Source organism: Herpailurus yagouaroundi, unplaced genomic scaffold, assembly GCF_014898765.1.
Source record: "Herpailurus yagouaroundi ecotype Mexico unplaced genomic scaffold, PumYag 162575, whole genome shotgun sequence".
NCBI lineage: Eukaryota > Metazoa > Chordata > Mammalia > Carnivora > Felidae > Herpailurus > Herpailurus yagouaroundi.
In genome coordinates this window covers 17,205-38,446 of record NW_024423296.1, presented here as the reverse complement: position 1 = coordinate 38,446, position 21,242 = coordinate 17,205, and the positions used below count along the sequence as shown (strand labels likewise).

Below are 21,242 nucleotides of genomic sequence, written 5' to 3'. Positions count from 1 at the left end.
TCACACACCCCGGAATAGTCCCTTAACCTCATTTTACTGCATGTCAACTCAGGAAACCAAGGTCTTGCTGCAAAATACCACAACGGAGAGACAACTTTGTTTCCGTAACTGCTTTAAAAACTAGAATACCATCAAAATGAAAATACAAAATTAATCAATTCTCAGGGAAGAGTATATACCTGGAGGCTTGGGAGCCAAAGACTCCTGTTTATCCTGGGGCTCCTGGGGTGGAGCTGCACCGGGATCACCCGAGGGCTTGAAAAACAGGTTTGTACCTGAGATTATTCTCCGTTAGGGCAGGGCCTGGGATCACTACCCTCCCCGCTCCTTTTTTGTATTTTTTTTTAATGTTTATTCTTGAGAGAGACAGAGCTTGAGCAGGAGCAGGGGAGGGGCAGAGACAGAGGGAGACACAGAATTTGAAACAGGCTCCAGGCTCTGAGCTGTCAGCACAGAGCCCGACGCGGGGCTCGAACCCACGCACCGTGAGATCATGAGCCACAGTCGGACGCCCAACCGACCGAGCCACCCAGGCGCCCCATACCCTCTTTTTTTTTTAAGCTCCCGAGTAAGCCAGTGAGTCTGGTTTGCAGCCAGGAGGGCGGGGGCCTTGGCACCCCTGGAGTCCTCAGAGGCTCCAGGGGACAGAGCCAGCCTTCCCACCTTGGCGTGTGCATGCAGGGCCCAGTGTGTGGGCACAGAGCCGGCGTAATGGACAGTGCTGTGTGCCCGCAGCCTTCTGGTAGCTCTGAGTCCGGCGCCAGACATTCCGCAGGTTGCCTGGCTCACTTCGCAGCACACTGACTTCAGGTCAGAGCCTTCGTTCCTGCGGTGCGGTGGATTCCCTCGTTAGATCCCTAAGACAACAATCGGAGGAAGGCAGGGCTGGGCTGTGGCCTCCATTTTACAGATGAGGAAGCTGAGACCCAGAGAGGTAGAAACCGTGGGGCGCGCTCTGGTCGGTTGTGGGGAGGCACCAAATGTGGGGCATCCCCGTCGGGTGTCACAGGCGGTGAAAGAATTCACCCAAGGCAGAACAAAAGAGAACTTTATTGAATACATTGCAAGGGAGAGACTGTCTGCCACGAGGTGGTGGGGGGGGGCCGTGGTTATAGGGCAGAGTGAGGGATGATGGGGATCTATGGAATTCTCCCTTCTCTGGTGATCTCAGGAACTATGTCTGCTTGTAACTGGTCAGCGAGGGCCTGTGGCTGTTTCCGGGTGGGTCACTTACTGAGCCTGTTTGCATTCAGCTTTGCTGTCACCGTGGGCCCTTTTGCCTGGATTTAATTTCCATTGCTGAAGCCTGTTGCCTAAAAGGGGTCTCTACAGAAACCGCTTTTACAAGGTCGCCTGGCTAGACTGGGATCCTGAGTGCTAGCTCGGGGCCTTTTCCCTTGCTTCCAACCAGACTGATTGTCCCTCCGAGCTTTATGCTAATAAGCTGACTGTGAATATGGCATGTTTTCATTGCCCCCAGTGCACCACCTTTGTTATTTAAAAAATAAAACAAAAATAAACCAACCCCCATCAAACTGGTTCCATGTAGTCCCTGACATCTGGGGAGTGGACCAGATTTGGCCAGGCCACGTGGACCCTGCAGGTGTACCCCCCGGGTAACTACAGAGAGCCCCAAACTCCTCATCTTCCCAGGGTGGAGCGTTTGGGTTGTGGATCTATGGGGCTGAACTTGGCCTCTCCCATGGTGTCAGGAAGTGGATGCTCCATAGCCACACACTGATTAAGTGGCCAAAATACACAGCAGTGATCTTGGGGCCCGCTGTTCTCTGCCTTCCTGGGAGTTTCCTCCAGCTGTGTATCTGACAACAAAGGGACATTGAGGAGAGAGCAGGGGCCCAGCCCCACGCCAGCCCGGGTCTCCATTAGCTGCTCCCCGGCCCCTGGAGCATATGGCCACCACTGCACCTGCAGTTGGGATCCAGGTTACCCCAGGTCACCCTGGGACACCTGTGGCTCAGGGCAGTGCCTGGGCTGAGAGCTCACCATGTGGCCCACAGCCTTGGGGATTCTCCTGAGCTGGCTTCCTCCCTCTGTACTGCAAACTCCTCTGTTTCCTCTTTGTTTTTAAAATTACTTGCCCCAAGTCTTTGGCCATTTCTGTCCGTCTGGGGAGCAGGTGAAGCAGGCTGTCCTTGACCTGGGAGCAGGGCTTTCGTGGCCAACCACAAGGCCCACCCACTCTGTTATACCTCAGTTCCACTCGCCACCCTCCTAAAGTCCTCATCACTTCTTGTTGCATGGCTGCAGGACTGCCTCCTCCTAGTTGGCCTCCCAGCCTGCAGTCTCAGGGGGTCGTCTTCCTGCAAGCTTGGGCCTAGAACCAACAACTCTCTGGAGCCCTCCCTATCTTGGTCCTCTGTCTCCTCGACCACCCTGTCCTGGGACGTGCCGGCTTTTTACACTATCAGGTGGCATGGTGGTGTTTATTTAGGTGCCGGGCCCCCTTCTACTGTGTACCCCTCCAAGGCTGAATCAAAGTCTTCCGCTTCCTGTGGCTTTAGAACCTGGTGCAGAGCTGGCGTTTGGGAGTATTTGTAGAGTCTGCATCCCACAGATTGAACTCTTCCACCAACATGGTGCTGCCTTGCTCAGGGCGTGGGTTTGTGGCCAGTGCTGGGCAGAACTGTGACGAAGGGGTCTCAGCCCCAGGCTTCGTTCTCTCGTGCTCGGTGCCCCCACCCAAGGTCCTGGGGGTCCTCCTACCACTGGAGTCATCTTTAACACCCCCCTCATTACCACCGTGGCTTGACCGCTCACCTTGTGCCCTCCCCTGTGAGACCCTGACTACAGTCACTCCAACATCTACTCTCAAGGAACAATCTGCAGTCCAGTCACATTCAAGTTTGAAGCTCAGTCACAGCTTGACGTGCCGCCAATGGTTAGGAACAGAGGCCAAGGCACAGAAACTGTCATGGTGGAATGTGAGGCCTGGTGGCCAAGAGGAGAGCCACTCAGGGGAGGTGGTGGCTTTCCTGGTCCTGCAAAGTCCTCAGGGAATGATATTGGGGTAGGACACCCTGTCCTTCCAGGTGACCAACACCTGTGTGGGTGGGATTCGAGGCAAGGCCTGATTGGCTGAGGGCTCCTTGGTGGCCCTAGCTGATTGGATGACCGAAAAGTCCTTCCTCAGCGGGGGCCTGCACCAGGCGCTCCTCTCAGGAGCCATGCCTCCTCAGTGCTGAGCTCTGCCCTGAGATGATGCCTGCTGAGGTCCAGGAGGAGTGGGGGCTGGAAGCCTGTCAGTGCTCAGTAAATATGCCACCAGCGTCTCTGGCTGCTGGGGCACCTCACCAGGAGATAGGGCTCTATTGCCTATTACCACAAAGAGGCCACGTCATAGCATGGTCTTTCCACGCTCCTTCCAGGTGATGACGGAGTCAGGGATGAGCTCTGGAACCAAAATCAGGGGAATGGACCCCCAGTCCCTAAAGGGATTCACTCCTTACTTAAACAGCTACCTCCCCTCTCTAGGCCTCAGTTTCCTCATCTGTAAGACGAGGGGCAGAGTTAAAGGCTCTGCTGAGACCCCTGTACCTCATACTCCAGATGTTCTATGCCGTCCCCTTAGGTGAGGAGAAGAGAATGAATGTGAGGACCAAGGAAGCTGGGAAACAGGGGTGGGGGGTGTGGTCAGAAGTCAATGGCAAGAAACCCAAATGTATGGAAATGCTCAGGGCTTATTTAAATGGTCTATTCCCAAGTGTCCCCAGCGGGGCCAGCTGACGTCAGTGACAGACGTTCGGAGCAGATCGATGCATCAGTGGTTTTTATTGGTGTTAACGCAGTGACCGGATTGTGCCTGGACTTAACAGGGCGTGAGGGTGAGGAGAACGTCTTCTCTCACAGTGCTTTCGCTGCAGAAGTTGTGCCTGCCGACAGAAATGAAAGCTTCGTAAGCATCGGGTAGCTTTACATGGAGTTTTAAGTTGTTAAGAAAAGATGATTGCCGATTTAGGTTTCACACGGAATGAGGAAAACACTAGGGTCGTAGCTTCAACCAGTTACTGGAGAACTTGGATTTCCCGTGAGACAGGTGGCTGGTGTCTGTGACAAGGTCCCCTGTCAGCTGTTGCTCAGAGTGGCCCTGGTCTCTGGGGCCTCAGTCCGACAGGACTGTGGGGCATTGAGGCAGCAGCTAGAACTCTAACTGGCCTCTTTCTCCACAAGTCAGCATGGGTCCTCCTTGAACACAGCCCATTGGTGTCCAGATGGGCTCACTCTTGACTGAGCCACTCTGTAGACTGGATTCAACCTTATAACAGCTCCTGAGCTCTTACTACAGGCAATAACACTGACTGATTCGCTTGTGCAAACTTCACCCTCACAACACATGTGTGAGGAAGTATTACTAGGAGTCCTGCGTTATGGGAGAGGAAACTGAGGCACAGAGCGCTCTCAGTAAGTGGAAGAACCAAGAGGCACATACAGGTCTCTCTGATGCCATAGCCCACGTTGTCCATGGCAGAGTCACAGTTCAAATCTCCCTTGACTTGCCTTCTGCGCCTGAAGTCGGTCAGTGGATCTTTCCCTTTGGGCTCCCCACTCCCTCCTTTCTAGGGGGGGGGGACACGGGGCTCGTTACTTGAGTCTCTGAGTGTTGGGATCTTCATTTGTTGAAGAAGGCACAGTTCCCTCCCATGATCGCTGAGAATCCCATGTTAATAATGCAACATCTTATGACCATAAATGTGAAAAAGCTTTATAATTGATAAAAAAAAAAAACATTGTAGATATAAGTGACTATCATTACTGTTGTTCCAAGAACCAAGCGCTTCTTGGATCTCGCTGCCTTTGAGCTCTGAGGCTTTGCCTGGTTTTACCTGTCGTCTTCACTGTGGTCTCTTTTGTATTTCACCTGTCTTGCTGCCCTAGCTCTATCTGCAATCATATTTCCAGTTCTCTGCACCTCGAGCCCTGCCTGCCATCTGCAGTCTGGGATCGCCTGCCCCTCACACACCAAGCCCATCGCCCATGCTGGTTTTGATCTTCTTGTATTTTAAAAAATCTGATGTCCCAACATCTCGCTTCTCTTAAGATGGATTTCCTCTGGGGTCAACAGACAGGGGAAGAAGGGACACGCAAGCCACTGGAGGGTTCAGAAGGCAGCTAATGGCCTCAGGGCCTCGGGGGGGGGGGCGTTGAATACAATCTGTTCCATTTCTAGAAAGTGCAGGAAGTCACAGCCTTTCCTCAGAAAACCTTAGTTTTTCTTGAAGGCAGTGACCTGCACCTGTGTTCTTCTTCTCAGCTAGGGCTGAGAACACCCAACAGAAATGCTTTACCTCGTCTGTCAGTTGTTTGCCTACAGAGAAAAGGCCTCAGGTGGGTAGATTGTCTTGGCTTTTCTGGCTGAACCGTGACTGACTTTCTGGAGTGAGTTTCCCTTACGAACACCAATCTCTACCAACACCCTGAGGCACAAGCCAGCAAACATACACATACACTGTTTTCTCTTCTCCCTTTTGGACGGTGATCTTGGCTGCACCCACTTTGGGGAAGGTTGGGTTTATCACGTTGTTGTTCCAAAGAAACTTGACTTTCTCAATGGTTCCAATATCAAGCTTTGCATCAAACTGATTAGAATGGGTAGAGCCTGGTGTGAGAATCCCCCTTGAAATAAAGAAATAGAAACATTCCATGCATAGAAACAAGTTCTAATCACCAGATAAGACCATGCCACTCTTTTCTACTTGAGATTAATGAAATTATTTTTTTCCAAATTGGTTCTCAAATAAAGGATGGAGAAATGGAGAAGGCAGCAGCCTCAAACTATTGTTTGAATGTTGTTTTCTCAAACTCAAGTTAGTTTCTCCTCACGATGTTCTTATAGAAAACTATATAATTCCTTCATATTTTTTTCTGGAAGAGTTATTTGTACAGTAATAAGTTATTCACTTAGTTTAACACAACATGCATGTGTTACTATGCTAATAAGGAAACATGACACCTGGGGGTAATATTATATATATATATGTGTGTGTGTGTGTGTGTGTGTGTGTGTGTATTTAATCTATTTTTTAAAACAGACCTATCAAAAGAGAAAAAAACTATTGCCTGGATTTATAATTGAGAAAAGAAAATTGTCAGCAGAAGTCTGAAAGTCACTTTAATACATACAGCAAATAATTTAAAATTACTTGAGAAAGAGAAGATAAACATTTCACTGTGTGGATTTGAAGTCCGTGTATATCATCAAGTGAGATGCGGTGCCAAAAAAGGAAACTTACTTGAAGACATCGAATTGGTGAGTGTTTCCCTTATTTCCAAACAAAGCAACTTTGACCTGACCAGTGGCTATTTTTCCAGACAGTGTTATAGAAACTCCGTATCTCCAGCCTGCACAGGGGATAGAAAAGATTTCCATTTATTCATGCGCAAAATAGTTGACCCAAATTTCAGAATCCTGTCATCCCTTACACCGAGGCATCAAAGTATAAGAAAGCCTACTAATCTACAACTCAAATAGGCTATAGGGAGGGGTACGTACCTAGTGGTATTCCCTCTCCAGAGCTACACTGCCCAGTAAAGGGACGTTGCCCATAGGTGCTGCTTTAATTGAGGTTCACGCTAAAGAAGACCAAAAATTAATTCCTGAGTCTTACTAGCCACATTTCTAGTGTTAAATTGGCACACGTGGCCACTGGCTACCGTTTTGGGCAACAGGGAGCATTTCCATCATCGCAGAAAGTTGTGTTGTATAACTCCGCTCGAGAGGGACCGCACTATGAGATCAGGTGAAAAGAGAAGGGACAAGGGCTTGTTCCCATGGTAGGAAAAGTAGCTCAAGAAAGTAGTCCTGCGAGAACCTCAAGAGCAGGGACTGTGCCGTACCTGCACATCCCCAGCGCCCCAGGCCGTGTCCGTCATAGAGCGGGGCTCAGCTGTTACCCAGATCTACACCTGCAGTGCCGTGTCAGTGCCCGTGAGGACATCCTGCACACCTATAACCACACGCTCACTCACACACACACAACCACAGATCCACATCTACACCCACACGCGCACACACATGTACACACGCATGTACTGAAACACGCACACATCATTTGCCTAGCTCCCACTTGTCCTTCACATCCCCGGGGATGCTGTCCCTGTTCCTTCCTCTGGGCAGGGCCAGGTCCTCGGTCCCAGGTTGCCAAGCAGCAAGTCGCCACGCCCAGCACACTGGGGCTGCGCGCTCGGTTTCCGCCTTCTCCGCTGGGTGATGCATTTCATGCACAGAGCGTCTTGCTCATCTCTGCATCCCTAGTGTCTGCATAGTCTGTGGTTCGTACAGAAGTATCAGTTGAGGAGTGAGTATGTGGCTTTCAAATGTTTAATTTGTCGTTTTAAAATATGGGCCAGCATTTCATGCATCACAACACTGGAAGGCTTGATTAACCATTGTCTTAAAATATGTATGTGAGTATATATATATATATATATATATATATATATATATGGTGATATATGGTGATGAAGGTGTTCTATATCTGGATTGTGGAGATGGTTACATGACTATTCATCTATCAAAACTCATAGAACTATATACTACAAAGGGTGGATTTTGCTGTCTATAAATTGTACCTCAATAAGTCTGACTTTAAAAACTAGATAAGGCATATATTGTATTTATGTCTTTATATAAAAGCAGTGACTTTTAAAAAAAATTTTTTTTAATGTTCACTTATTTTTGAGAGGGAGAGAGAGGCAGAACATGAGCAGGGGAGGGGCAGAGAGAGAGGGAGACACAGAATCTGAAACAGGCTCCAGGCTCTGAGCTGTCAGCACAGAGCCCGACGCGGGACTTGAACCCACAGACCGTGAGATTGTGACCTGAGCCAAAGTCGAACGCCCAACTGACTGGGCCCCCCCAGACGCCCCAACACAGTGCCTTTTTTTAAAGTGCAACTTCTTAGGGAACAATCACAGGGAAGGTTGGCACAGAGTGGCCCAAATGTGCCCTATCTCTACCCTATGACAAAAATCTGCTGATTTTTGAAAGAAATCACTCCTTCCTGATTCCCGCCCACCCTCCACCAGAGACGGACCCCTACATGGGGCTTCGGGGACACAGGCACAGAGAAGGAGAAGTGGGGAGATAGGAACTGGACTTCTTAAAGGGCCCAGACCAGCAAAGAGCTGGTACCAAATAAATGTTTGATAAAGGAATAGAAGTCGTGTGCATGACACAGCCTTGAAAAAAGAAAAGAACAGTGCACTGTGGAGTGGAAAGAATTCAGTGGTAAAAATTGCCACAGAGATGTGCAAGTCACGATTTCTCATGAACTGCGCTCCCATTCATTCCACTCATTTCATGGCATAGACACAGAAAGGAAGAAATGCAGGCTCTTTGTAAATCCTCAGCTGAGTCTTAAATGGGATAGTTTGGTAGATGTGTCCCTCTGCTAAGATGGTCAGGATGTGCTCACAAATACTCCAGGGGAGAGATAAGTCTTTCTTGTATAATGGAAGCTAACCTTTCTCGACGTGGGTGAGAAGGGTCAAATTACAACTCACGAGCAAAATTGCTGGAGTCTCCTGTGTTCAGGAAGAATTTCTGTGGCTCGCCGCTCGTCCTGCCAGCAAATTTATCAGCATAGTGGCCCATCTGTGGGCAGCCTTCATCCGGGCAGGGGAAGCACTTGTTCTAAGAAGAGACAGATCAAGCCATAAGGTGTGAATTTGCCTTTTTATGACCCACACATCTGGGGGAGCACTTCTCCTACCGTCTGAGTTTCCTCGCTTGTAACAGGAAGGAGATTGGGAAAAAGGATTTCCAAATTTCCTTCACCAAGGCTGGGACTCCCAAGCCTCTTGCACATCACGATGGAAAATACTGATTCCTGGGCTCCAGGATAGGTCAATTACACCTTCCATCACATGATGTGCTGCTACGTGGTTAACAGCCAAACTCTGGGACAAAGAGCCCTGACTGTATGTAGCATTTGCCACGGCCTGTGGTATAAATCTGGCTGTGGCCAATTCCAGAGGCCCAACCCCCCAGCCTGGCATCTAGAACGCCAACGAGCACCTTTCCTTCTCTCTGGCATAGGACGTCTTCTCTCCTACGTTCTGCCACCCTTGCTCTGCCCTGTTCTTCCTCCCAAATGCTATGCAGATTCAAACAACACCTTCTGCAGGAAAGTTTTCTAGATCATTGAAAGGATTGTTCTGATTTCCCAGCGTCTTCCTCACCTACATGACTCATCTAGAATTTTAGTCACCTCCTGCCTAACCTTCTCCCCCACTCTGCTTCACAGGATCATAAACTCTGAGGGCCCATGCAAAACAAGTAAGAGATGATCAGAAACTGGTGAGAGGGTGCTGCAAATCCCAAACATAGCGGACAACCGTCCCACAGAGGGACTCAAGGGGTAATAGCTTACAGACTCAAAGGCCTTGTAGGAAGCGCAGGGGTAGGAAGCGAACCCATCGGGGTTGAGGATGCTCTCCGAGTAATACTTGTAACTTCTCAGGTGATTGCAAGCCACAAAATCCCGAGTCCCTGGGGAAACAAATGAGGACATCTACATACGTGGTCTGGGGAGCTGACGGCTTCTGTCTCTCCAAGGGGAGAGGTTCCAAAGTGGGGCCATACTTGGAGAAATGTAAGATCGAGCCAACTTAAGGTAAGTCCAAAATAAATGCCAGTGAACACAGAGAGGCTGCTTTCTGTGAGCGAGGCAGTGTTCCGAGTCCTTTACGTGCATTGTTCCTATGAACAATGCCTTTCTAGGCGGTAGGTACCAGACCATTTCTAAGTACGGGCGATACACAGATTACAGCCTCAGATGTACGGATTGCAGCCAGTTAGTGGCAGAACTGGCAATTAAACCCAAGCCCGTCTGGTGCTTGAGCCTATGCTGCTAACCATTGTGCCTTCCTGTGTCCCAGGCACTAGGCTAGAGGTCCTTGAAGACACAGCCAGATGTGAGGTGACCTCCTAGACATGATGACACCAGAGCACGGACATTTTCATGCTGTGTTTAGGCAAATAAAAAGGAGGCTCGGTTCGCTTGAGTTGGCTCTTTTTTTTCTTTCTTAATAACTTTCCTTGGCCCCCACAGCTCCTGCCAGGTGACAGAGGTCACAGTATACCTTCTAGATATGACCCAAACTTGCTTGGCTATTACCGAGAGAGAGTTTGGGCTACCCTTTCCATGGAAACGCTCATAAGAGAAAAACACATACATCTGCATTCTTAATATTTGCTTCGATGTCATACATACCTGCCATTTTGATCGAATTCAGTAAGAATCTTTACTCTTTAGATTTGGTCAGACCACTAACAGTTTAAACCTGTGTGGTTCCAAGTGATGAGCTGGGCTGAAAAATTCACTTCTACATTGTCCTTTTCACCTCATCAGATCCAAAATCTGTCGCTGAAGGATGACCTTCAGCCCAGGTGTGCTCCATCAATGGTGAAGAAGAACCCCAAATAGCACTCTCTCTGCTTCACCTTTCCTACCAGTGACTGTTTCTCATCCTGACCCAACATACAGGGGTGGTGACTCTCATTGGGCAAATGGCTCTGCCGTGGAAATGATCGGGGAGCATTGTCATTTTGGCTACAGTATTGAACAATACTGTACGTGAACTGGAGCCGTATCATTGACTCCCAAGGGGGGACTGGCAGAAAAATTCTCTTAGGATGTTTACTTTCATGGCATGTGTTGTCTTTGTTAGGTAGCTGCCAACTCATTGGTGGAGTTATGGCTTTGAGCAATTTTGTCGTTCTTTGTGGCTTGCACAGTCCAGGACACCCACGACGGTGTTTTAAGGAAGTGCAAAACCAGTAGAGCGGAGATACGACAAGGAGTCCGTAGCTATATTTTTTCAGAAATAAGGTCTAGAAGGAGAAATTGTTTTAAAGAGCCGTTTCATTTTTGAGATGTGCTCTGGGAAGATACTGCTCCCCCCAGGGAAGTGATGCCTCGCTCTGCTCTGGCTTTACCTTCCCAGATGCCATCGAGGTCCACGATCTGTGACAGGGCATTCTTCTTGCATCCTGGCATTTCCTCCCCTCCGTTGGGGAAGAAGTCGAGGTGACCTAACAGCTGTTTTGTTCCAAAACCTGAAACGTTTGGAAGAGCAATGAGTTTTTCATAATGCAGGGTTATGCCTCTTGGTTACAACACAACTGCGCATGCTTGCAGCTAAAGCGTCATTGGGCTCACCCAGGAATGGGATCAGGGCTGCTGCATCTGTATGGATCACGTCAACGAAGTCAGCATCAGAGGGATCGAGCCGAACCTCTTCAGGAGTACCCTGGAAGCTTGCTTCTACAGGATCCAACCCTAAAAGAGATGATCAGTGCTGCAGAATAGTAGGCCTGGCTGTAGGTGCCAGCAGGACCAAGGCGTACAGTTGCTCAGGCTGTGCATTGCTCAACTCGAGGGGTGCCATACTCTGAAGTCATGCAGTGCCATGGCCCTGCATATTGAATACGGGGACCTAGAGTTTCAACGTTGCTCATTAGAGAAGGGCTCCCGTGGCGTGGATAAAGAAGGGTAGATAAGCTAAGAGATTTAAATTTGTCTGACCAAGGATTTTTTTTCACATTATTTTCTCCTATGTACTTGGCAGATCTTTCTTCTTTAACATTCTTTTTCCTCTTCTCAAGTTTGAAGAAAAAAGGGATAGAGTAGCATGATATCATATTTATGAACACAGATTCTGGAACCAGGCAGCCTGACTCTAAATCCCTCCTCAGCTATTTCTTGGGCAAGTTGCATGACCTTGGGCGAGTTGCTCAACCTATTTCTTGTGCCTCAGTTCCCCCATTTATAAAATCCGGGTAATGATATGGTTACAATAAGATGAAATGAGATAATGTATATAGCTTTTAGCACAGTGGCTGGCATACCATCATGAGTGTGTCAGTAAAATATTGATTACTATTATTTCCTCCTGACTATACTTCCTTCCTGGCAGGGCTCCTGAATTTGTCAATAGTTCTTTGAAGGTTTGGGCAGAGCAGCTGGCCAGAAAAGGCCAGTTGAAAATGAAAGGGAGAGCTCTTAGACAGCAGAGGCTTTCTCGAGCCACGCGGCAGTCGAACTGGGTTAGAATCTCAGCCCCACCACTCATTTATTGCCTGATTTAGGGCAAGTTATCCAGTTTCCTGAGCCTGTTTCTTCAGTTCTGGGGATTCAGTGAGGAAATGTAAGGCACTTTACATAGTATTTGGGCTAAGCAAGCACTTAATCTATGCTTACTATAATAATAATCATAGCATTACTTTCTTATGATTCTATTATATAATGTATGTTGTTGTCGTTGTTGTTGTTGTTACAAAGTGAAGGCTTTGCTTGGCTTGCAAGAGTGATCTGCACCACTGGTGGCTGGGTTTCTCCTACCAATAGAGGCTCTGGAAGCGTGATTTTCATGTTCCACTCTGCCTTTGAGTTCAAAGAGAAGGGGGAAGGGAATAACAGTGTGCATTCTTAATTACATTTGCACACGCTCACACGGGCCTTCGTCTCCATTTTCCTGGCTGCCCAGTCCTGCTGAACGACCCACACTGCCAAGAAACGTGGATCTAAGGAGGAGGGATGGAGACAGACAGGAGAAGCAAGGGGAAGCAAAGGGGGGTGAGCAAAAGCACCACCTCCCCTTCCAGAAAGATGGACTTCCTGGGGGTTTCCTAGGGGCTTCCTGGGGGCTTCCTAAAATGTTCTGTGCAGAGCATTTTGGGGACAGACTACTTCGGGCCAGCTTCTGTCTGGGCGGCAGGCTTGCACCACGTTCTGGGGTCACTGGGGACAAAACCCGGGGCCCTGCCCCTTGGGCCTTACCTGTAATTCTGCCCAGGCCTGGAGTCCTGCTCCCAGCCTCTCCCGCCGCGTGGGCTCCCAGGCTGTGGCCGATGAGGTGGACTTGGGAAGGAGAGTAGCTATAGTTTGTCTGGAGAGGGAAGAGTGCATTTTCAGGACATTTTTGTGCTGTGGTGTTTTGTTGCGTTTTGTTTTGTTTTACATGTGTGGTTTTTGTAACACGTAAACCTAATGTCGTTACCCCTCTGTTGAAAACCTTCTGTGGCTCCCACTGCCCTCAGGATCAAGCCCAAATTCATTACGAGGGTTTCAGAACTTTCCTTACTCAACACCCATTTTTCTAGATTCTTCTCTAGCCAAAGCCTATGCAGGATTTCCGGGCCCTCGGATACATCATATTCCCTCATCTGTGGGTCTGATGATGTTGCTGTCCACTCCCCAACCACTTGTCCAGCTCACATGACACAGCCTAGCCATCAGCTCTCAACTTAGATGTCTCTCCCTGGGAGACATCCTTTATCACGCCCCCAGTCCCCCAGCCCGGATTAAACGGTGCCCCCGCATGTGCTCCCAGTTAAGCCCTATAGTCCCCCCATTAGAACCCTGACCATCCTCTACTCTCGTTTCAAGTCTTCACCATGAGCTCCTCCGGGGCCCGGGACCTCACCGTCCTCTTGACCTCTTAGCAGAGTTCCTGACACTGTGCCCCCCCAAATATTGGATGAACAAGTGGCATACAGCTATGAGTGTTTGCACGTGTAGGTCTCAGAGACGTTCGCCCATGTATACTCGCTGATCTTCAGAACCTCTAGGACAAACATCACAGGTTTTAATTTCTGCAGGGGTGCAGAAGTAGTTAGAACCGATCGGTTCTTTTGTGGACCCTTTCACTATAAGACAGAAACAGCTCGGGCCTTTATCTGGGATAGAATATAGAGTCATGAAGAGTTAGCGCCTTCACCGAAAGAATTCAAGACTCCAAGTTAGCCAGAATGAAAGACCCGGGTAGGAAGAAACAGCTGAATTGACAGTGGCAAACGAAATTCTCTGCCATCAACAGGGCCACCAACAGGGCCGTGGCGTTGGTACCTGCCAATCGCACCTGCTGCCCTCGGGGTCCATTTGGTGCTCCTTGCGAATGCCTTGTTTGCCCCACACAGAGACCACCCGGTGTAGTGGGGGGCCCCTGGCACTAGACAGCTCTTGTATTCCCCTGTGCTATGATTTTGGGGGACAAACTCTTTGACCTCTCTGGGCCTTAGTTTTCACATCTGTCAATGGAAGATGTTCATAAACATCCTTAGTTTTCACATCTGTCAACGGAAGAGGTCTCCTAAGTGTTAGCTATTACTGACTTTTCTTCCACTGCCGTGTCCTTATTAAGGCAAATTTCACTGTTTTAGAAGTGAGATTCCGAGACAAATACAATTCTTTCTATTTCTTGTCAAAATCTGTAACTCTCAGCTGTATCTTTAGCCGACAGAGACCCGGGGACGCCGCCTGCCTCCCCAGCAGCCCGGCCGGCGCACTCACCGAGAGCATGCTGATCATCTGGGCCACCTGGGCACCCACCACCCGCACGTTGTTGGCGGCCTGTGTGTACGTGGTCTGGGAGCCTTTCTTCCAGTCCACGCAGATGCAGTTCACCTCCTCCACCGCGAACATGTTCTGGTGTTGGAAAGACACCAGGATGTTATCATAGGGGCGCGCAAAACCCCGTCTAACCAGGGCTCCGCAATGGTCACTCGCACTTACTACTGGTCATTCTGTCTTTTCCTCGCTGGGGCGCTGAGACAAACTGGGCTTTGTTAGGAACCTTGTTGTCGATTAGGAGTCATCCCTCAGGGCAAAGGCGATGGGCAAGGCAAACCTATTCCCTCTCTAGCTTGCAGGTTAATTAAAAGCTGGCCCCTCTCTGGTTTTCTTTGACCAAATTCGGTAAAGTTGATTAGGTATGTGGGGGAGCAACTGCGTCCTCAGAAGAGCCCTGTTTTGAAGAGGAAAGGTCTCCAGTGCCGTCTCTGATGGCCAGTGTCCAAATGACCTTGTGGATTTGACCTCCAGCCCTCCTCTTGGCCTCTTGACATCCCTGCCAATAACCAGACTTGCCTTCACCCCTGCCTGCTGGGCATTTACTAAGCGTCTACAGTCAGGATAGCACAGTATTTCATGGAGGAAACACACACCGCAGATATTTGCAAAATAAAACTGCAGCTGACTTAAAAAGAGATTGAAGAATTCTGAAAACTTCCAGGAGGTCAAGGAAATGGATGGAGCCTTAGACATTCTGCCAGGTAGTACATAGGCCAGCTTGAGTTGAAAACGGTTCTATAAATTTAAAGCCCACTTCAAATTTGTCACATCTGTGATACTAATATGTGTGACCACGCACACAGAGACACCAAGAGTTTTTTCTCAGGACCTTTATTTTTAAAACAACCCTGAGGAATCTCTTACAGCCCCGAGGAATTTGGAGTATAAACTATATCTCACACTGTAAGATACAGTTTATAGTTGTTCTGATGGAACAGAATAGTTAAGTGCCTGGCAAATCAAGGCCAAATGCAGAATGACTGTAATTTTCTAGGTTTGTAACTTCTCCCGTTGACGTGATAGGTCAGAATTATTAATGTGTGTGTGGAGGACAGGCTGCTCGGGTAAACTCTTAGGCATCAGAAAAATGGATGGAATCAGCGTCTAGGTAAAAAGAAAGGGTGACGGTGTATTATTATGTGTTTGTGGGTGTATGCCTGTGCACGTGTGTGCGCGTGTGTGTGCACGTGCGTGTTCTTCTGTTGTCTGTCCTTCTAGCCAATAGACGCTGTGTTACATATAGTTTTGACACTTTCTGTTCTGTAATTCGGTCTCCTGGTGCACCTTAGTTCTCCATTTCCCAAATAAATGGTTGTAGCAACACATCATCGCAGGGACGTGGGAGAGACTTGGACAAAAAGAACACAATCCCTCATGCGCAGGAACACAAAGTGCCCTCACTAAAAACGGAAGCAGACCTTTGGCTTTGATTTAGCCAGAAATAAGATGGTGCAGGTGTTTGCCCACGTAGCCAAGGCCACTGCTCCAGGCTACAGATGGCGTCCGGAAATGTGGACGTGAATTCTTACTATCTTAAAGAGAATCATTTTAATTGCCTGAAGTTAACTTGTGTGTAGGGATTTCCTGTCTCCAAGCTTATCTGCTGTGCTTTCTGAAAGGCTTGCTGCCGGGGACAGGGCAGACCATGGGGCTGGGAGCCGGCCCTACCTTGCACATCTCCAAAAGCCAGCTCTCTTCTCCCTTGTCTATGAAGCCGTGGATGATGAACCGGGTCTTCCTGTTTGTTTGAAAATTTGATGCTTCAATTGTTGATGGGTCAGAGGGAAGGAGAGTCTGTGACAAAAGCAGAAAGGGGTTGCATGTTTTTGTAGCCTGGCCATTCAGGCCTGCCTCTCCTTCTCCATTTCTGCTTGTTCTGATGCCTTAATCTTTCAAACCTTAGCACAAAAGCCACCTCTTCCAGGAAGCCCACCCTGACTCTCATTTTCCTGCCTGCACTGATCACTCTGACCCCGGCCAGTCAGGAATTACTGTCTCCACTGGGGCTGAATCGTAGCCCACAGTCTTACCTCCACAGGGTTCTTGGTAGATGGGAAGCTTTGCCCCAGACCAGAATCACATAACCAGTTAGAGGTTCCGGCAAATGTGAACCATTCATTCATTGGAGCCAACATTTTACAGAAAACCTACTCTGTGTGGGTCTGGCTAGGCCTGGAGGGCGGGGGCAGCTGGAGGGATAAAGTGGGACAGAGCATGGTGGAGGAGGAGGGGACAGACACAAGAACCTTCTAGTCTGCGGGGTGGGCACAACCCCTCTCCCAGTCACAATGATGTTGAAACGACCAAGTCTCACCTGAAAGTTGTTTGGGTTCTCATTGGTGTAGAGCAGGAAGCGGGTGCCAATTTTCTCGGGGCTCCAGGGGAGAACTTTCAGGGGCCTGGCTGCAGTCCCGGCCCAGGGCTCCGAGTCGGAGAAGCACCCGATGTGTTCATAGCAAATTTCCTTTGCTGTAGAGAAAGGACGAATGTGCTCACGGCTTAGCTCCCCAGGCTGGGCTCCGGGGTGGGAGGGTGGGGGGTGTTTCAGCTTCTCAGGTCCTCACTGCTCTGCCCGGAGACAGTCTGAAGAATGGAGACACCCTGCCTCTCCCCACCCACTCTCTCCTTACCCCCAGTGCCATCTTCTGGTCAGCCATAGAGTCACCAGCTGTGCCGCCGCTTAGAACCACCATCAAAACTTAGAAGTTCTGTGTCCCATCCCCAGCTCTTCAGATATACTTATTCGACTAACGTGATAACACGCACTGATAAGTCAATCTGTTAACCCAGGCAGGTGTTTAATGCTTTACCTACGAGAGTCTAGTCTAAAGTACCTGGACGTGAAGACAGGCCGGTGGAGAGATGCTCTGAAGTGGGGTCCCCTCAAACTGCCTTGTCTCCCAGGCAGAGTGTTGACCACCTCCACCCCCACCCCGCCCCCACCCCCAACCCCACGGCTCTCTGGACCCTCAGAGTTGTCTGGAACCACTCACTGCCGTGGGCAAGGCTTTCTCTGGCCGGTGCTGAGATGCTGCATTTAAGCCCTTCCCGTGGGGCAGGTGTGATGGTTTCCTACCTGTGACTGCTCCCAGCAGAAAAAGTGCGACTGTCCACATGTTCACCATCTACAATAAATCCAGACATTCTCAGCCTCACCAAACCTAACCAGAGCAACGGGCACAGACTTGGAGGAAGTCAGGTCTGGCTGCTTCAACAGCCGGCGGGAGGAAGGCCAAGGTAACTTACCCTGTGGGATGTTCCAGGCGTCCCTCCCTCTCCATCTAGTACCCAGGCTGGTTTTTGTTTTTTTTTTTTTATACCGGAGCCTTATCATTTGGATCCTGCTTCAAGGAAACAGCAGGTGATAATAGAACAGGCTGTGTGCACTTAATATTTTAATCTGCACAAATACACAAAACAAGATTAATTATAGTAGTCAAACCTCCTTACGAGTCTGGGAAGATGAAGGAATGCTTGATTACAAGGGGGTGAAAATTCCCCTCACTTTGTACCCGTGTACCTGTGCATGTAATTATGAGCCTAGAGGGCCCCACTTTCCAATTTTCTATTTTATCACCAAGTAGTTTACAAGTCCCGGGAAGGACACAGCAGCAAACTCTAATAATGGAGGGTAGTATTCGTCAATTAGAATAAATGGAAATGCTCCCCCCGCTCCCGCCCTCATATAGCTGAAATAAAGGGAAATTCTGATCAAGAACTCTCTTTCTGTCTCCCTGTCTCTTTGTCTCTCTCTACCGATCTCTCTGTCTCTGGCAGTCTGATACCCGAGTGCATGAGTTTTGGAGACGGATTCAGCACCCTCCACAGTAGCCTATGAACACAGTCCCGCATTAACTGCCTGTTCCAATTATCAAGTCCTAGGTAATGAATCAATGCAAAATATAATGGTTTCAAACAACAGAAGTTTATTACAAAATTTTGAAGAGCCAGGTTCAGGAGCCTCTAAAAGCCCACGTCATCAGACCGTGTCACGTCTACAGAGTTTCCCCAGACTCTCCGAAGTTTGCACACCTGTCCTATGAGACTAGGCCCCTGTGAGGCCAGCATGAATGACCCACAGACCCGTGCATCTGTGAACAGCCCCGCCAGTTCACACAACAGGCAGATAAGCCTTCACGGCGCAAACACCACGGGCGCCCTACTCTAGTCCCAAGTCGAATATGCCTCAATGTCAAAATTCATGCCCTTTGTGAATAGCCAAAATGCTGGAAGACAGGTTGAAGGGCCTTCCTGTTGAAATGTAAAAGACTTTCTCTGGGGTCATAAAGAATAGGAGCCAATAGTTACTGAGGCTTGCTACGTGTAGTCAGAGCCTTTTACGTGTATTACCTCATTTAAGCCTTACAACAACCTCATGGAGTGGGGACCATCATTTGCCCACCCCCTGCCCCGCCTTTATGAGTGTGGAAACTGAGGCATGGAGCGATAAATGAATTGCTTCATTCTGATAAAGCCACACAGGAAATGAGTGATGAGATGGGATTCGGATTCAGACCATACAAAGCAAAATAAGGAGTTGCTGAATATTTGGTGAATCTGAGCAAGTTGTCTGTCAATCTGTTGAGCATCATCCACATAGACTAAGGGAAACACTTACAGAGAATAAGTTGAAGTAGAAAATAAACTGTCCCCCAAAATGTCAGACTTGAGTTGTACGACTGGCCTAAGTGATGAGATGTTTAAACTTTGGAAGTCTGCTCATATGGTCTGGAAAGATGCAATTTACAGACTGTGGTGAAGTCAAAGGCATTTATGCTTTTCTTTGACACTGCGGTGAAAAGATTAGTGAGAATCTAATGGTGGATGAATAGGTACATTCGTTGGTGGATGTCAGGTGACCTTGTCCGCTTCCTGGACCTCTTCTCTTGCAGCTGTTCACTTTAACCTCCACACGTGGCCACACTGGCCTCCATTGAACATGCCAAAGCCTCTCCTACCTTAAGGTCTTCACACTTACTTTTCCCATGCCCTGAAACTCTCCTCCCTAGACCTCCACTGGGCTGGCTTCTTCTTGTCAACCACCAATTAGTTAAAAAAATTTTTTTTTTCAACGTTTATTTATTTTTGGGACAGAGAGAGACAGAGCATGAACGGGGGAGGGGCAGAGAGAGAGGGAGACACAGAATCGGAAACAGGCTCCAGGCTCCGAGCCATCAGCCCAGAGCCCGACACGGGGCTCGAACTCCCGGACCGCTAGATCGTGACCTGGATGAAGTCAGACGCTTAACCGACTGCACCACCCAGGCGCCCCAACCACCAATTAGTTTAAATGTCACCTCATCAGTGAGGCCACTGTTGAACAGCCCTGAGCCCCTCCACTGCCAGCCTCCTACCCAACCCCAGACCCCAGTTCCCTAGCACCTTATGTGTTTTCTTTTAGATCACTTATCACAAGTTATAATCATCTTATTTATCTGTTTGTTTATTTATCTATCTATTTATTTATTTTTGCAATCATACTTTTCCCACCTTGGAATGCAATTCTGTGAGGACAGAGACCTCATCGGTTTTGGCCACTGCTATCCCTCTAGCCTCTAGAACCATGCCTGCCACTGAAGTGGTTATGTATTAACGGAAGAACCAATATACATATGAATGGACTTGGTTGGCATTTTACCTTATTCTGAGAGTGAATTTCAGGGCTGGAGAAAGGTGATAGGGCCCTGCTTAAAGGAGGTGGAAAGACAGACATGTTGCTCTTCAGAGAAGCAGGGAGAAAAGATGTATCTGCTTAGATTTAGGAACAATAGCCATCACATGATCTGCCACGATTTCCCTGGGGGTCGGGCCCCCAAGCCCATTCCCCCTGAGCTTACCTCACTGGCAGTTCCCCTGTGGGTGCCATGCTCACCCCAAGGGAAAGGCCCCTGCTTCAGAGTCGATGGTTGAGACTGCCTCAGGGTGATCAGGATTGACTTAGGAGTCCTCCAGGCAGGACTGGAGGGTTTCATCTGCGGCAGCCACGTGAGTCTGGTGGTGGCAGTGAGTGCTGGCTCTCCAGCACTGGAGGATAGGGGCACGGGCATTCGGGGACAAGGGGGTTTCCTTCTTAAAAAAACTTTATTTCACTCCTGTTTGTATACAGGTAATATATGCTTCTACACATCTGATATGGTACAAAGTTAAAAATGTTTCCTTTACCAGATCTTTGTGTCATTCCAGAGATATTCCCTGTATTATGTATATACATATTATATATTTTTTAAAAATATAAATGATTGGGGCACCTGGGTGGCTGAGTCGGTTAAGCGTCTGACTTTGGCTCAGGTCATGATCTCGCGGTTTGTGGGTTTGAGCCCTGCATTGGGCTCTGTGCTGACAGCTCGGAGCCTGGAGCCTGCTTTGGATTCTGTGCCTCCCTCTCTCTCTCTGCCCCTACCCTGCTCATGCTCTGTCTGTCTCTCTCTCTCTTCCTCAAAAATAAACATTAAAAAGTTAAAAAATATATATATAAATGGTTAATATAATACTACACACTATTTTGCAACCTGATTCTGAAAAATTTTCTGTAGTCTTAAAAATCATTCCTTATCAGTGCATCTAGATGTACTCCAATCTTTTTTCCAGCTGCACAGTATTCTAATATTTGGATATCTCCTTAATCAGTCCTCTTCTGATGAACATTTGGTTGTTTTCAGTCTTTAACTACTGAGCACAATGCCTCAGTGAGTATTCTTATACATTAGTCACCTGGATGGATGGTGTAGCTGTGGGATAAATTCCTACAAGTGGAATTTAAGGGTTAAAAGATACATGCATTTCACATGTTGCTAGAGGTTGCTGCCCCAGGTTTCTATGCTCTGATAGCCCCGTTATCCGGAATCCCTGTGTGTGTTCGCTACTCTCCCC

At 48.6% G+C, this 21,242-nt stretch overlaps 1 protein-coding gene across 1 annotated transcript; it reads right to left on the bottom strand.

Annotated features, from left to right (window-relative positions):
• Nucleotides 1–3,772: 3,772 nt before the first annotated feature.
• Nucleotides 3,773–17,678, bottom strand: LOC121026861 (inactive pancreatic lipase-related protein 1). The gene is made up of 13 exons (XM_040469669.1): nt 17,619–17,678; nt 17,449–17,497; nt 16,687–16,841; nt 16,041–16,166; nt 14,313–14,447; nt 12,801–12,909; nt 11,181–11,300; nt 10,958–11,077; nt 9,390–9,508; nt 8,521–8,650; nt 6,249–6,357; nt 5,464–5,631; nt 3,773–3,890 (listed from the first exon to the last, which is right to left on the bottom strand). Exons 2-13 carry the CDS (start codon nt 17,495–17,497, stop codon nt 3,827–3,829), a joined length of 1,404 nt encoding a protein of 467 aa, XP_040325603.1. The 5' UTR covers nt 17,619–17,678; the 3' UTR covers nt 3,773–3,826.
• Nucleotides 17,679–21,242: the final 3,564 nt, after the last annotated feature.